Genomic DNA, 17,308 nt, shown 5'->3' with positions numbered 1-17,308 from the left:
GTAAAAGAGAGTAAAAGATATATATATATATATATATATATAACAGAATTAAAATAAAAACTCAAATTAGGCAGTCAACTTTTTTATATACTCATACACAATTATAAATAAATTCGGCTTAAGATGCGTATACATATATATATATATAATATATATATATATATATATATATATATATAATATATATATATATATATATATATATATATATATATATATATATATACATTTTAAACTGAATTTATAACTGTGTATGATTATATAAAAATAGTTGATTGCCTAATTTGAGGTTTTATTTTAATTCTTATATTTTGTCCCATGTTCGATCCGAAAAAGCGAAATTTTTATATGACGAGTTCGAAAAACGAACCAAAACGCTAATAATAATGACTAAATAATAACATTCTTCTTATTCCAAAATTCTGGCGACCTCCTATTCTCTCTTTCTCTCTCTCTCTCTCTCTCTCTCTCTCTCTCTCTCTCTATATATATATATATATATATATATATATAAACTTACTTAATTCAATTAAATAATAATAAAAATAATATATATATGCGATAAGTTGTCGTTGATTGCTCGAAATCGAAAGTAGATAGACAGCCGACAACTGATGAAAGATCGTTCTTTGTATTCTTTGTATTACTTGTCTTGTTTTCCAGTTTTTCTCTCGTTATTTGCGTATTTAACTCATTTGTTTTCGTATTTCATGTTGTTTACTGTTGGTGACGTCCTGTACCCATACATGCATATATATATATATATATATATATATATATATATATATATATATATATATATATATATATATATATATATGTAAAGTTAAAAAAATATATACAAACTGGGACAAGAACGTGAAACACCTAGAAGACGACACAAGAAATACAGGACGGGACATTCGAAGCCCTCAATCATCAGTCAAGAACCGGATCATCTTCGCAATTTCGGCTGATTAATCATGATATATATATATATATATATATAGAGAGAGAGAGAGAGAGAGAGAGAGAGAGAAAGAAAGAGAGACAGAGAGAAAAAGAGAGAAAGAGATAGATAGATAGATAGATAGATAGATAGAGAGAGAGAGAGAGAGAGGGATAGACAAACGGTTAGAAGGAGACAGACAGACAGGCGGACGGACAAGTAGATTGGTATTTATGCATACATATGCAAATGAAATGAAAAAAAAACATTCAATACCTTTTATATGAGCAGATGAAGGCACAAGCACTTAGGACTCAGTTTCGTTGGCACGAAAATACGTGTCTAATCATTTCGAATCAAACATATTTCACATAAATATATAGGCGCGCGCATCCTCCCCACCCCACATAATATTTACACGCACACACACACGCACACACAAGTGAATATCCCAATATACTGGATGCAACATAATAGGTATGTCTACTTTTATTAGCTCCAGTGTAAGATATTGAGCACTATCATAACATTAATATTCATTAATATATCAAATATTCATATATCAATTAGACATAGCATTGTATATATTGCAATATTTAATACAAAAAAGGCGGCGAGCTGGCGGAAACGTTAGCACGCCGGGCGAAATGCTTAGCGGTATTTCGTCTGCCGCTACGTTCTGAGTTCAAATTCCGCCGAGGTCGACTTTGCCTTTCATCTTTTCGGGGTCGATTAAATAAGTACCAGTTACGCACTGGGGTCGATATAATCGACTTAATCCGTTTGTCTGTCCTTGTTTGTCCCCTCTTTGTGTATCCCCTTGTGGGCAGTAAAGAAATAGGTATTTCGTCTGCCGCTACGTTCTGAGTTTAAATCCACCGAGGTCGACTTTGCCTTTCATCCTTTCGGGGTCGATAAATTAAGTACCAGTTACGCACTGGGGTCGATGTACCGATCACGCATGAATTGTCATCGAGAATCTTTTAAGTTGTATTGTTGTAACTAATTGTTTAAAATTAAGAAATGAAGTAATTATTTATTTAATTCATAATTTATCAATAAACGTAATATTGCTTCAATACAACAATAGGTCTTTCCACATTTGGATTTTACTTGCGAAATTCATCACATCATGTCATCGAAATTCATTGGGTGTCCCCATGATATCAACGGTAAATACTTCCACTTCGCTGTAAATTTACGATCTGCAAAGGCTCTGTTGTGCATATTTTTCAATCTGAAATTATTCTCGAGGTCGATCGGTACTTACTGTACAAGTAATATTAAAAACTAATGTTTTTGGCCTACAGAAAGTCCCCTCAGCCTATACGCCGAGTTTGTTTATGTGCCAGTACATCTCAGAATTATACGTGTTGAGCAAATGATTTGATCTGAGATTGCAAGTTGAAATTAAAACAATTATAGTGTTGAAGACACATATTAGCCATCCAAAAGTACACAAAACTGTCATCTTCACTTAAACATTTATCATTTGATATCAGTGACCAGATCGCAGTCACTGCGACGCAGATTTTGACACCAAATGATAAAGTTTTAAATGAAGTTAACAGTTCTTCTGTATTTTCGGATGGCTTGTAGGTATCTTCTATGCAAAAATTGTTTTAAATGTAATATTCCCCAGAAAAGAATTCTAAATGTTTTTCGAAGCATCTCATCGACATGTTTTCACTTATTTTGTAGATTTTTACTGCTAATATCTTTCCTTTAAATTTCAGAATATTTTCTCGTTTATAGATATATTTTCCTGATTATTTCGGAGTTTATTTTTTCCTGTCTTTCATACCAGATTCCTCTCCTTTCATCTCATTAGGTAAGGATACATCTTACCGTTTTCTTTTTCAATTTTATAGCATATATTAATATATATCCTTTCTTTTTAAATGGGATTAAAGGAGACGTTTGGGTAAAGATATTCTTACTCTATTAGAATCGAGAAGATATCTATTGATCCATGTTTATTGATTACGTTATTGTCATTTCTGCATTCTTTATTCTTTCTGATAAATTTCACTCAATATTAAATATGGTCACACAATGGTGGTGTGTGTCTTTATCGCGTTTCTTTTTAGGAGTGCTGTCGAAGCTGTGTCTTTATTGTGGTTGGATAGCTGGTTGTTTATTTTCATGGATGTCTTTTGTGGTATTCATACTCGTTTTGAGTTTGTTCTGTTTTCTTTTTTCACATTATTTTCGACTGTAGCGAAGGCGCAAAGCTTAGTGGTTAGAGAATTCGACTCACTATCGTAAAGTCATGAGTTCTATTTCCGGCGGCGCCTTGTGTCATTGGACAAGGAACTTTACTTCACACTGCTCCAGTTCACTCATTCGGAAAAAAATGAATAGTACCTGTTATTCAAAAGGGCCAGCCTTGTCACATTCTGTGTCACGCTGAATCTCCCCGAGAATTATGTTAAGGGTACGCGTGCCTGTGGAGCACTCAGCCACTTGCACGTTAATTTCACGAGCAAGCTGTTCCATTGGTCGGATCAACTGGAAGCCCCGTCGTCTTAACCGATGGAGTGTTTGATTTTCGACTATAATACCTCGTTCTACAGGGTGATTCAAAAGTCTCCATACACAGGAAAAAAATTTTTTTTATAAGAAACAGTTTATAAGATCCCCTAGATCCCCTGAGCTGACCCCTACTGATTTCTATCTTTTGGGGCATTTGAAAGGTATGGTGTATCGGGGAAGGATAAAAAATATAAATCCTTTGAAGGAACGCATCACCAACTCCTTTACACAGGTATCACCAGATGTGCAATTACGAGTTCACAATGAGTGGGGTAAAAGTATCGCAATGAGTGTTCAAAACAATGGCAACCATATTGAATCTGTTAAATAATAATAAAAAACTGTTCTTATAAACTGTTTCTTATAAAAAAGATAAATCTTTCCTATGTATGGCGACTTTTGAATCACTCTGTATTTCCATGTTTGTCGAGCTCTGTGATATTTTTATTGTGTTTTTAAGGCTCATTCGTTCTGAGTTTGTTTTTCTTGCGGAATTGTCTTTCTTTTGTGGTGCGTAACATGTTGTTTAAACCATTTTCGTTACTGAAGACGAAATCCATTCTTTCTATTTAGATATTCATTGATTGCTTTTGCGTCACATCCATGAATATTGGTTGGATATTTCAGCTAAAAGTCGGGGCGTTATTTTGTAGTGGAGTAATTTGTGATAAATTCATTGTTCATGAGAATGAATTTCTCTGTTTGTGGCCGGTTTTGTTCTATTGCTAAAGTGTGTGAGGACGCGTGGCTTAGTAGTTAGGGCATTCCACCCTCCATCGTGAGGTCATGAGTTCCATTCCCGGCGACGCGTTATGTCCTTGAGCAAGACATTTTATTTCACGTTGCTCCAGTCCACCCAGCTGGCAAAAATGAGTAGTACCCATATTTCAAAGAGCCAACCTTATCACATTCTGTGTCACGCTGAATCTGCTTGAGAACTACGTTAAGGGTACAGGTGTCTGTGGACTACACAGCCACTTATACATTAATTTCACGAGCATACTATTCCGTTGATCGGATCAACTTGAACCTTCGTCGTCGTAACCGACGGAGTGCCAACAGAACAGAAATTACCAAGGTATATACTTTCTAAAAATATAGATAAATACAGGAGACTGATCGGCCGCTACCAGTTTGTGTCTGTCGCCGCCGATGCCCCAAGTATTCTCAAATCCTGCACTACCGATTTCCTCTGCAAAATAGGGATAACGACGGCCAGTCTGAAAAATGAGCCCCGTGAGGTAGAGTTGCTGCTGCAGCGATTGTCACTGGCCATTCTCCGTGGCAACGCTTTTGCAGTCATGTCCACGAGGAGCGGCTGAACACGCCATTTATTCTCGGGTATACAACCCGTTTCTCCCTCCCCTTCCATCTTCTGCTGCATAATACCCCACCTTTTTTCTGTTTCTTTGTTTCCTTGCAATTAAAAAATGTCTGTTAAAACATAAGAACATTTGTTTTACAAGTAGTTTTATCATAAGGTGATAGTGTGATCCTAAGATGACAGTAAAAAAGGTGTTAGTACTTTTGATGATACGTCTACAGATTAAAATGTTTTTGGAATTAATGTTAAGGATACATGTGTCTGTGGACTATTCAGCCACTTGCACGTTAATTTCACGAGCATACTGTTCGGTTGATCGGATCAACTTGAACCTTCGTAGGCGTATGAGTGGCTGTGTGGTAAGTAGCTGTGTGGTAAGAACTATATGGTTCCGGGTTCAGTCCCACTGCGTGGCACCTTGAGCAAGTGTCTTCTACTATAGCTTCGGGCCGATCAAAGCCTTGTGAGTGGATTTGGTAGACGGAAACTGAAAGAGGCCCGTTGTATATATGTATGTATATATATATATATATATGTGTGTGTGTGTGTGTGTGTATGTGTGTGTGTGTGTTTGTGTGTGTGTGTGTGTGGTGTGTGTGTGTGTGTGTGTGTACGTACGTGTGTGTATATGTTCGTATGTCTGTGCTTGTCCCCATAACATCGCTTGACAACCGATGCTGGTGTGTTTAAAAGAGTAAAAGAGTAAGATACCACCGGTCCTACGTGCATTTAACAGAATCAAGTCTTTTGACAGCATTTAGGTCAGGTCTCCAGCTTGAGAATGCACACCCTTCCCTCCCACCAACCACAGGGGCCTTGTAAAATGTTATGAACACTGCCTTCTTTCCCGATTAGAAAATCTTCCAGAAAAACGGCAAAATTGTCAAACATATGACAAAATCTGATGACGATAAACAACTAAATCCCTCACCTTACAAGAAATAACAGCTAAATTACCCTTCAGTTCACACCTTATTGTTCCCACCCAAATGATAAACTGGGTGTTCCAGAATTAACCATCTATCTCAATGAAATGGTACAAATTTGAAAAGAACTGACAGAATTTTATGTTTATTTTTATGATACAAAGTGGAGGCACATAACCTAGTGGTTAGAGCAGCGGACTGGCAATCAAGGGATTGTGGTTCGAATCTCAGACCGGGCCATGTGTGTGTTTATGAGCAAAACACCTAAGCTCCAGGCATCTCCAGCAGAAGGTAATGGCAAACCTCTGCTGACTCTTTCACCACGACTTTCTCCCACTCTCGCCTCCTGCATCTATCAGCTCACCTGAGACGGATCGGCGTCCCGTCTAGGTGGAGAATCTATACGCCAAGGAAACCGGGAAACCGGCCCTTATTAGCCAAGCATGGCTCGAGAAGGAACAAACAACGCCATTATGACACAAAAATAAAAGATTTATAAATCTTACGTAAAACTTCACTGAAAATTTTCCCTATGTGCTCCGTCTGTATTCTTTCAAATTCCAAGTCTATCCTTAAGCATTGCGAAACACATTTTGAAGCATTTCAAGAGCTGTCTCCTGCACTGCTGACTGAATGCATTCATTAAGTTCAGCTAAATTATTGCTCCATCCTGGAGATGGAGGCAGAGAAAATGATTGCCGCCATATTGTAAAAACAGTGGATCCAACAAGAATGAAAATGAAATTATATAAAACTAGCAGTATCGCCCGGCGTTGCTCGGGTTTGTAAGGGAAATAACTATATAAGCATTTTTAGACAGTTACTTCCCTTATAGATGCCAATTCGGGCTTTCTTAGCCATTTCTGTTTTGGTGTCTTCAAGCCATGAAGTCGTTGTTCTAAAAGAACGCTGGTCTCCTTGACAACGCTTTACGACGTTGATTTCCTTAAACTCTCTTCCCCACAGCTTCACTAGGGAGGGAAGAAGTCGGCGAAGCAAACAGGTGCAGGCGTGACCATAGACGCCAACTCCGCCGCCATCGACACGAAAAATTATGCATTAAAATGGAATAAAAAAATGATGTTAAATTATTTTTAAAATCGTAGACTCATCGTAGACGCGCGCTAATACTCAGACGGGCTCGATATGAATCACGACTATAAGATACCCGAATTTGGTTAAACTGCACCGCAAAATGTGGGAGTAGTTAGGAATCTAAATCGAAGGGGACAGACACTCACACAACTACAGTTTTATATATATAGATATATAAATGTACTCTTGTATTTGTTTCAGTCATTTGACTGCGGCCATGCTGGAGTACAGCCTTTAGTCGAGCAAATCGACCCCAGAACTTATTCTTTGTAAGCCTAGTACTCATTCTATCGGTCTCGTTTTGCCAAACCGCTAAGTTACGGGGACGTAAACACACCAGCATCGGTTGTCAAGCGATGTTGTGGGGGACAAACACAGACACACAAACACACACACATATATATATATACATATACATATACATATATACGATGGGGTTCTTCTAGTTTCCGTCTACAAAATCCACTTACAAGGCTTTGGTTGGCCCGAGGCTATAGTAGAAGAGACTTGCCCAAGGTGCCACGTAGTGGGACTGAACCCGAAACCATGTGGTTGGTAAGCAAGCTACTTACCACACATTATAAAATTATAAAATTATAAAATTATAAACAAAAAATTTGTACATTTTTAACACATATTAAACATGATATGCCTTTGATCCTTAATACAATCAGAGTTGACCAGGGGCTAAATGTTGTTAGCAGCAGCGGCAGTAGCAATAACAACAACAACAACAATACAAGAAGGTGGGCGTCAGGGCTCATCTAATGTCAATAAGTAGTTTAAGGAATAAATAATTAATGTCACACAATACGACTCTCTCTCTCTCGCTCTTGTTCTATTTCACAGTATATCTTTCTTGATTTCTCTCTATCTCTCTCTCTCCCTCCCTGTCCCTCTCTCTCTCTCAGTTCGTCCGTCCGTCAGTCTGTCTGTCACTCTCTCCCTATCAATCTTGTTCTCTTTCACAGTATATCTTTCTTGATTTCTTTCTCTCTCTCTTTCTCTCTCTCTCTCTCTCTCTCTCTCTCTCTCTCCCTCTGTCTTTTTTTGCCTGTCCCTCTCTTTCTCAATCACTCCTCCGTCTGCCTGTCTGTCTGTCTGTCTGTCTCTCTCTCTCTCTCTCAATCTTGTTCTATTTCACAGTATATCTTTCTTGATTTCTCTCTCTCCTTCTCTCTCCTTCTCTCTCCCTCTCTGTATGTCTGTCTGTCTGTCTTTCTCTCCCTCTCTCTCTTTCTCTCTCCCAGACTTGTTCTATTTCACAGTATATCTTTCTTGATTTCTCTCTCTCTCTCTCTCTCTCTCTCTCTATCTATCTCTCTCCCTCTCTCTCTCTCTCTCAATCTTGAACTATTTCACAGTATACCATACTTGATCTCTCTCTCTCCCCCTCTGTCTCTCTGTGTGTGTCTCTCTCTGTCTCTCTCTGTCTCTCTCTCACCTTCTCTCTCTCTCAGACTTGTTCTATTTCACAGTATATCTTTCTTGATTTCTCTCTCTCTCCCTCTGTTTCGCTCTCTCTCTCTCTCAATCGTGTTCTATTTCACAGTATACCATACTTGATCTATCTCTCTCTCCTCCTCTGTCTCTCTGTTTATGTCTCTCTCTGTGTGTCTCTCTCTGTCTCTCTCTCACCTTCTCTCTCCTCCTTTTGCTTTTATCCTATATAACGCATATGCCTATGTAGATATTTATCTTTCAACCCACTACAAAATTATTCCATATCTCACTGAAGTAAGGGGTGGGGGGGTCTACATCAAAATTGATACGCGTATCAACAGTAATTTGCTTCTAGGCGACTTGCGATGGACATTGTAAAAAATAAAAAGCCTCTCTGCAATAATAGGTAATAAAAACCTTATGAGTTTATGGCCATATCAAGTTCAAGCATCGATTCTCATCCTATCACCGAAATCAAGCGACATCGACCCTAGTTAATGCTTAAGTGACTGCTTGGGAAATGCAGATGCTGTAAACATCAACAAGGCGTGGCCATAATTCATTTCTACACTAGGCACAAGGCCCGAAATTTTGATCGACTCCATTAGATCGACGCCAGTACGCAATTGATACCTAATTTATCGATCCCGAAAGGATGAAAGGCAAAGTCGACCTCGGTGGAATTTGAACTCAGAACGTAAGGCGTGGACATCATTGTGTAGTCAAGAAGTTCGCGCCGAGACAACGTGCCTTCGGGTTCACTTCCACAGCGTAGCAGTTTGTGCCGGCTAATGCCTTCTAAGTGAATTTGGTTGGCGGAAACTGTGTAGAATCCTGTGTGATTGTGTGCGTGAGGGAGAGAGAGAAAGAGTGAGGGAGAGAGAGATAGAGTGAGAGAGAAAGAGAGACAGACAGACTGTGTTTGTGTTTGTCTCTACCATCACTTGACAATTTCTCAAACCGTCTCCGATAAAAGGATATAATAAATATCTTGGAAACAGCTGTAAGACCTTCTATTTATAAATGTTCTAAAATCTTCACAGCCTTGGTTTTTATATCTCATTCTGAAAATATATATATATATACACACGCTGATATATGACCTACACTGTACTCCTTATTCGCATAATCACCGAACCTGGAACATAATTATGGCCTATCCATAGCACTTACTCAGCATTACCTGACACCTTTGGGTCTTACTGACACCATTACCTCTCATAACATATATATATATAGGTGTGTGTGTGTGTGGGTGTGAAAGAAGGCTTGAAAATGCAATTTTAAAGATGTTTATTCACTTGACCGGTTTCACTTTTTTTAGAAAAAGATTGTCAAAAGTAAAATGTAAAGCTTTGTATAAGCTTTGTTGTGTTAAGTACTGGTTATCACAAAAGTATTAAAATACATATACACATTCTTTGATAATAATAATAAAATGTTAAAAACAGTTTACAAGAAAGTATTTAAGAAAGTAATCAGAACAGGACTCCAAAAAGCATTTTGAGCTCAATAAAAATCATGTTTGTTTGATAGTATACACAGAAGGAGATATATTTAAAAATTTACAAAAACATTCCTTTGCTACACACAAAACAAAATGCCAGAAAGACAGGTCAGTTATTCCTCTACAACTTTTTGTAAATTCTTAAATATAACTCCTTCTGTGTATATATATATATACTACCAAACAAACATGGTTTTTATTGAACTCAAAATACTTTTTGGAGCCCTGTTCTGATTACTTTCTTAAATACTTTCTTGTAAACTGTTTTTAACATTTTCTTATTATTATCAAAGAATGTGTTTATATATATATATATATATATATATATATATATATATATATATATATATATAATACTTTTGTGATAACATTACTTAACACAACAAAGCTCATACAAAGCTTTACATTTTACTTTTGACAATCGTTTTCTAAAAAAGTGAAACCGGTCAAGTGAATAAACATCTTTAAAATTGCATTTTCAAACCTTCTTTCATATATATTTTCACTCGTGCGGTACCTTACAACTTTACTTTGTTATATATATATATGATACTCCAATAACGTTTATTTAAACCAGTGCTTCTCAACCCTTTTCCCATGGACACCTTTGGTCCCTGTTTTACTCAGGTGGACCCTCATAACCATTCAATTTTTTAAAAATCCTTTTTTATAATAACACCAAACATATTTTGGTGTTATTATTAAAGACTCCGCCGGTTACGACGACGAGGGTCCCAGCTGATACGATCAACGGAACAGCTTGCTCGTGAAATTAACGTGCAAATGGCTGAGCATTCCACAGACACGTGTACCCTTAACGTAGTTCTCGGGGATAATCAGCGTGACACAGAGAGTGACAAGGCTGACCCTTTGAAATACAAGTACAACTCATTTTTGCCAGCTGAGTGGACTGGAGCAACGTGAAATAAAGTGTCTTGCTCAAGGACACAACGCGTCGCCGGGAATCGAACTCACAACCTTACGATCATGAGCCGAATGCCCTAACCACTAAGCAACGCGCCCTCACGGTGTTATTATAGAAGTTTAAGCAATTTATTGCTCATAAATTTTGACAACAAAATCTGATATGGACCCACTCAAGGGTCGTGTGGACCCCAGCTGGGAACCACTGAGTTAAAAGAATTGATATTTCGTCATGTCGGGTTTAAGAAAGGTTTACCATCGAGGGTAATTATGATTTTTCGAATTACGTGAGATAGCAACTTCCATCACCTTGGAAATGAGAAAGGGCTCAGTGGATGGTGAAGTCCTAGATATACTATGGTTATTTACTCTAGCGCTTTAAATTTATTAACGCTATAGTGACTCGCTCGGTTTGTAGTTACGTGTAGTTGCGACAACTGGGAGGTGGTGGGGTGCTGACGAGGGTTGGAAGTGTTGTTTAACCCTAGTCTGCTCCGACTGAGCAGGCATATGAGCAAAGGTGTTCTGTGCGTGGCCATCCCATGTTTTATACAGACATTCTAGCTGTGAATATCCCGTCTGCGTATCGCTTTTCCTTTTCAGAAATAGTATCCCACATTACATTATTCAGTTTGTCCATTTTTAAGACAGTGGGATGTGAGTGAGATTTGATTGCTATTTCTAGCAGCTCGGTCGACCGGCCCAGAAGCTCCCTGGTTGGTTCATGGTCAGCAGTTTGTGTTGTGATGAAAGTAGTAGTGGTGGGTTGTGACATGAACTGAAGTTCCTGTTTGTAAGTCAATTATCTGACACGGTTGATCGTGTCGGAAACAACATGCCACAGTTGGGCGATTTTACAAATAAGAGAAATGAAACGAAACGATATCGTTATTATTATTGTGCAGCTTCTTTTTTTCACTGGTGAGTGTTTGTGTCAATAATACTTGTGGTGGTGGTGGTGGTGGTGGTGGTGGTAGCGGTGTGTAGACACCAGATTAGTCCCGGCAGAGTTGTCCATCGTTAGCATATATATAATATAATATATATATATATATATATATATATATATATATATATATATATATATATAGTCAACCAAATGACGAGGCGATACACAGATTCAGGTTTCTAGATGAATAAAGTATGGTTGGAAAAGTTACGCAGCAGTCGGCAACATGATGGGATAATATGAATGTAGTGTCGTCTGCGTAGGGAACTGGGTGCGTGTTTTGTGGAGGTGAGCGAGGGTCGTTTAGATAAATGCTGAAAAAGTTGGGGAAAAGTCGGATCCTCGTTGTACTTCATTCGGCTTAACAGCCGATTCAGGAAATGATGTCCTTGTTCAGTCTATAAAACTGACGGCCTAACAGTTAGTTTTCAAACCAGCGCTTTATTATATATAATATATATATATATATATATATTATATATATATATATATATATATATATATATATGTATATTATGTAATGATACGAAAGTAGGATGTGGTTTGAGGGGGATTTGGCCGTTATGTCTAGTAGCTCGAGCAAGCACATAGAAGCTCTACCACTAACTCGTGCATTTATTTGTAGGTATTCTGCATCTACATATGTCATGTTCTTGTATTTTCCGAGTTCGAATCTCGGCGATTGTTGACTTTGTCTATTTCAATAAAATAGATACTAGTCGTTAGTGTTGTTGTTATAAACAACAGTAACAAATGTACCAGTCAAATACTGGGGTCGATGTAATCGATGAAACCCTCCCCCAGAATTGCTATCCTTGTGCTGGCCAAAATTTGAATAATTTATTCTGTAAGTCCTGATGTTTACGAAGAGAAACAACATGCTATGAAGCTCATACATTTATCAAGAGAAGTAGTAATGAAATGAAACGGAAAATGGCAGCAACCGGAAATTGAGACTGGGTCCACCAATTCTGATAGTCAAGAGACAGATCAATACTACATATCACGTCTGTTTTCCTGGAAGAATCACAAAGAAGAATCAGCAGGGAACGCCTCCAGCAATCCTGGTCCGATTATCGCTTCATATTTAAACTGCGTAACGGGAGGTCGTTTTGCCCTTTACTATCAATAAAAAATGGGAGTAGATAAAGAGAGTTGTGCATGGGTGGCGCTTCGCTGTTCTTGCTACGTCGGGTGTTCTGTATCTAAGGACGGACAGTTATCTGGTAGCTACTCTACGGAGTACAACATGAGATGTTGATACCTTTCCGATTGACTTTAATAAACGGTTAGCTGGGTCGTTTAGGACCGCACTTTGTAGCCACGTAGTTTTAGGTTCAATCCCAGACAACTCCCTATCAGCGCCGAGCCGATCAATGTTTTCTGAGTAAATGTGGCAGATAAAAGCAGTGTAACAGCCCATTTTGTGTACAAACACACACACACACACACATATATATCCTGACCAGCACTCCGTCAGTTGCGACGACAAGGGTTCCAGTTGATCCGATCAACCGAACAGCCTTCTCGTGAAATTAACGTGCAAGTGGCTGAGTATTCCACGGACACGCGTAACCTTAACGTAGTTCCCAAGAAGATTCAGCGTTACACAGAATGTGACAAGGTTGGCCCTTTGAAATATAGATACGACCGTGAGCGGAATATTCTAACCACTAAGCCTGCGCCTTGACTTGTGCATGTGTGTGTGTGTATGTGTGTGGTGTGTGTGTGTGTGTGTGTGTGTGTGTGTGTTTGCGTCCACTACCGTTTGACAACCAGTGTTGGTTAGTTTACATCCCCATAACTTGGCGGTTCGACAAAAGAATACGATAGGACAAGTACCAGACTTAAAATAAATAACCCTTTCTACTACAGGCACAAGGCCTGAAATTATGGGGGAGGGGGCTAGTCAAATGGATCGACCCCAGTACATAATTGGTACTTATTTCATCGACCCCGAAAGGATGAATGGCAAAGTCGACCTCGGTGGAATTTGAACTCAAAACGTAGCGACGGGCGAAATACCGCTAAGCATTTTGTCCAGCGCGCTAACGGTTCTGCCAGCTCGTCGCCTTGACTTAAAGTAAACAACGGGATTGATTTCTCTGACTAAACTCTTCTAGGCTGTGCTCCAGAAGTGTCGCAGTCCAACGACTGAAATATGTAAAAGATAAAAGATTAAGATAAAAGGATTATTTTGTCCCAAAGCTACAAATTGGTAAAGAAGTGGAACAGTTTATACAATCGACTCCGGTGTGAAGAAAAGCAACGACGTCATTAACAAAATTGGAATTCACAAGAGAATTCTATGGTGAATACCATTTAGACCTGACCTCTGCCGTTTTTGCCACAACTCCGTTTGTTCTAGGGGGACAATTAATGCATCGCGAAGGCATGTAGTTGTTAATTATGAGAGTCATAGTATATTACTGGTATCTAATTTATTGTTTAGCCTTTACTTGCCTCAGTCATTGGATTGCGACCACGCTGGCGTATCGTCTTGAAAGGTTTAGTCGAACAAATCGAGTCTACTACCTATTTTTAAAGTCTGGTACTAATTTTATCGGTTTCTTTTGCCAAATGCTCCAGCATGACCGCAGCCGCATAGCTGAAGCAAATAAAATAAGTAAAATAAAATAAGGCGGCGAGCTGGCAGAAACGTTAGCACGCCGGGCGAAATGCTTTGCAGTATTTCGTCTGCCGCTACGTTCTGAGTTCAAATTCCGCCGAGGTCGACTTTGCCTTTCATCCTTTCGGGGTCGATAAATTAAGTACCAGTTACGCACTGGGGTCGATGTGAAAGACTTCATCCGTTTGTCTGTCCTTGTTTGTCCCCTCTATGTTTTGCCCCTTGTGGGCAATAAAGAAATAACAAATAAAATAAGTAAAATAATAAGGGTACGTAACAAACCCACACCGGTTGTTAAGCGGTAGTAGGAGACAGACAGACAGAAAGACAGACTGATAGACACACGCGCACACACAGTTACTGTCAACTAAATTCACTCACAAGGCATTAGTCGAACCGGGACTATAGCAGAAGAGACTTGACCAAGGTACCGCACAGTGGAACTGAACCCGAAATCACTTGGCTGCAAAGTAAGCTTCTTAGTCATACGACCATGCCTATGGAAACTCGAATGAATGAAATAAAAAGTCGAAATACAAAGTCATAGTCCCGTAAGATTTGAACGCAGGAAGTTGGCGCATCGATGCAAGCAACGAAAAAGACCCTCTATGCAGTCGCTGCACCTGCTAAAAATAGCTGCCACGTCTTCAAAATATATTTTAAGGCCGTCTTAAAAATGGACGGATACGTTTAATGATGTTAGAGATAAATAATAATGCGTGATAACAGCTGGAAAGCCTTTGTTCGTGGGTCTAATCTAACAGGGGTGACATGGGGACTAGACAACAATAACAATGTGAAGAATCTAGTGGAGGGTTGTTTGTGTCAAATCTTTTTCCTTCGAGTAAATAACTACCGGTTACAACTATAGTTACAATAACAACAATATTGGGATATATTTTATTAAGATTGCTTTCATATTTAAGCATAAAACCACAAACATATAGAATGGGAGGAACGGAGCCTTCTGGAGTTTATGCAGTTCTTAAAACCTCTGGTGGTTTAATTGAAATAGATTTGGGTTCAATTCGGGACCGAAACCGTGTCTCGGGTTTAACATGTTACAAGCTTATTATCTGGAGATGGTCATCGTAAGTATGAAAGATATTTTGTGCGTGTGTGTATGTGTGTGATTAAGATAGGGACTTTATATTTATTACAGAAAATTGGAAGTTGTGAGTTTCATACCTTTCCCAATGGTATTAGTGACGTAAGAGAAGTTAGGCAATTTCGAACAGGAACTGAAACCGAGTTAACCGCTTGGATTCCTTTAAGCTTACCTCTTGTGATCTTCCAGTATGTCTTATATTGGTTTCACATTTTGGAACAAGGTCAGTAATTTTCGGGATGGCGGGGACAAGTCGATTACATCGACCCCAGTGTATCACTGGTACTTATTTTGTCGATCCCCGAAAGAATGAAAGGCAAAGTCGATCCCGGTGGAATATGAACTCAGAACATTAACGACGGACGAAGTGTCATTAAGCCTTTTGCCCGGCGTCCTAACGATTCTGCCAGCGCGCCACCTTCGATATGTCTTATATTAAAAGTAAGACAAACATCTCAAAAGTAAAATAAACAAAAGCAAGGAGAGGAGGAAGAGGACGAGAAAGAAACTGAAGAAGAGAAGGAAAATTAAGAAAAAGATGAGGAGGGCGAAGATGAAGATGAATTTGATGATGATGATGATGATGATGATGATGATGATGATGATGGTGGTGGTGATGATGATGATGATGATGATGATGATGATGATAATGATGATGATGATGATGATGATAGTGATGATGATGGTGATGATGATGAAGGAGAAGAAGACAATGATGAGGATGATGATGATGAAGAAAAAGAAGAAGAAAAAGCAGAAGAAGAAGAAGAAGAAGAAGAAGAAGAAGAAGAGGAAGAAGAAGACAATGATGATGATGATGATGATGATGATGAAAAAAAAAGAAGAAGAAGAAGAAGAAGACCATTGACAAGAACAACAACGATGCCAAGGACGATGAACGACTGGACGAACGACTAAAGAATCACTCACCTTATCTGCTTCGTTCACCTCCTTGTGGTCCCTTTCCAACGTCTTCATTCGCATCTCAGTCCCCAACCAATCTTTCTTCTGACATAACGACAACAAAGTTTCGGAAGTCGCCCATTGTTGGGGAGTTTTCGCGGGAGGTGGTTCCTTATTGTTATTATCCTTCAAGCCATTTACTTCGGAACCCTTTCTGTGTTGCGAGGGAACTTTCTGTTCGGAATTTTTTGGTTCTGCGCCTTTTTGCTGCTCAGAGTTTTTTGGTTCCGGGTGTTTGGGATCAGAATTTTTCTGGTCGGCAGTTTTTGGGTCAGAGCTTTTCTGTTCGGTGTTTTTTGGCCCATGACTTTTTTTCTCGTGGGTTTTCTTCTCCGAGGCTTTCTGTTCTGAACCGGGAGTAGTTTTGCCAGTTTCAGGGTTGTTTTCACTAGTATCACTCACCGCGCTTTTAGTCGTGGTGATAATCCGTCTACTTGGTCTGCGTGTGATTTTCTTCATAGCTAGGCCGAAGACAAAGCTGCTTTATGACGGTCGTCGTACAAAATTTTGATACAAGTTTCAAATTCGACCAAATCGCAGTTGTTTGTTATTTATCATGTTGGTCTGCATTTAATCAGTCGAACGTGTAAAGTTCGTATTTACAGCTATCCACCTACCATCCGTCTAACGATAGCCTACGTCACGGACTGATGCTGTGGACAATGGAAGGACTGCCTCCCCTTCCTCTACTTTCCTCTACCTTCTTTTTTTCACCACTTTACACTTTCTTCACCCCGCCTCTCTCTCTCTCTTTCTATCTAATTTCTTTCCTCCCTTTATGACTACGTTCTTTCCTCCTCTCTTTTTATTGACCAATTCTCTCACACTCCTACTTATTAGACATTGTTTTTGTCTCTCCCTCGCTTTATCATTTGATTTTTCACTCCACACTCTCCTCAACTCACTGCCGTCTGCTCTCCTCTATGCACGCCCTTTCCCACTGTCGTCTGCTCTTTTCAGAATACTAACATTGTTCA

The 17,308-nt window shown here is 39.0% G+C and overlaps 1 protein-coding gene across 1 annotated transcript in view; it reads right to left on the bottom strand.

Annotated features, from left to right (window-relative positions):
• Positions 1-17,012, bottom strand: part of LOC115214420 (serine/threonine-protein phosphatase 6 regulatory ankyrin repeat subunit A-like) — a 200,743-nt gene extending 183,731 nt beyond the window's left edge. Inside the window, exon 1 of the mRNA XM_036504406.1 lies at positions 16,299-17,012. Within this exon, the coding sequence (XP_036360299.1) occupies positions 16,299-16,790 (492 nt within the window). The 5' untranslated portion in view covers positions 16,791-17,012. The remainder of the gene's footprint in view (positions 1-16,298) is intronic.
• Positions 17,013-17,308: the final 296 nt, after the last annotated feature.

Source organism: Octopus sinensis, linkage group LG7 (genome assembly GCF_006345805.1).
Source record: "Octopus sinensis linkage group LG7, ASM634580v1, whole genome shotgun sequence".
Classification (NCBI taxonomy): domain Eukaryota; kingdom Metazoa; phylum Mollusca; class Cephalopoda; order Octopoda; family Octopodidae; genus Octopus; species Octopus sinensis.
This window is presented reverse-complemented; position numbering and strand designations above follow the sequence as displayed.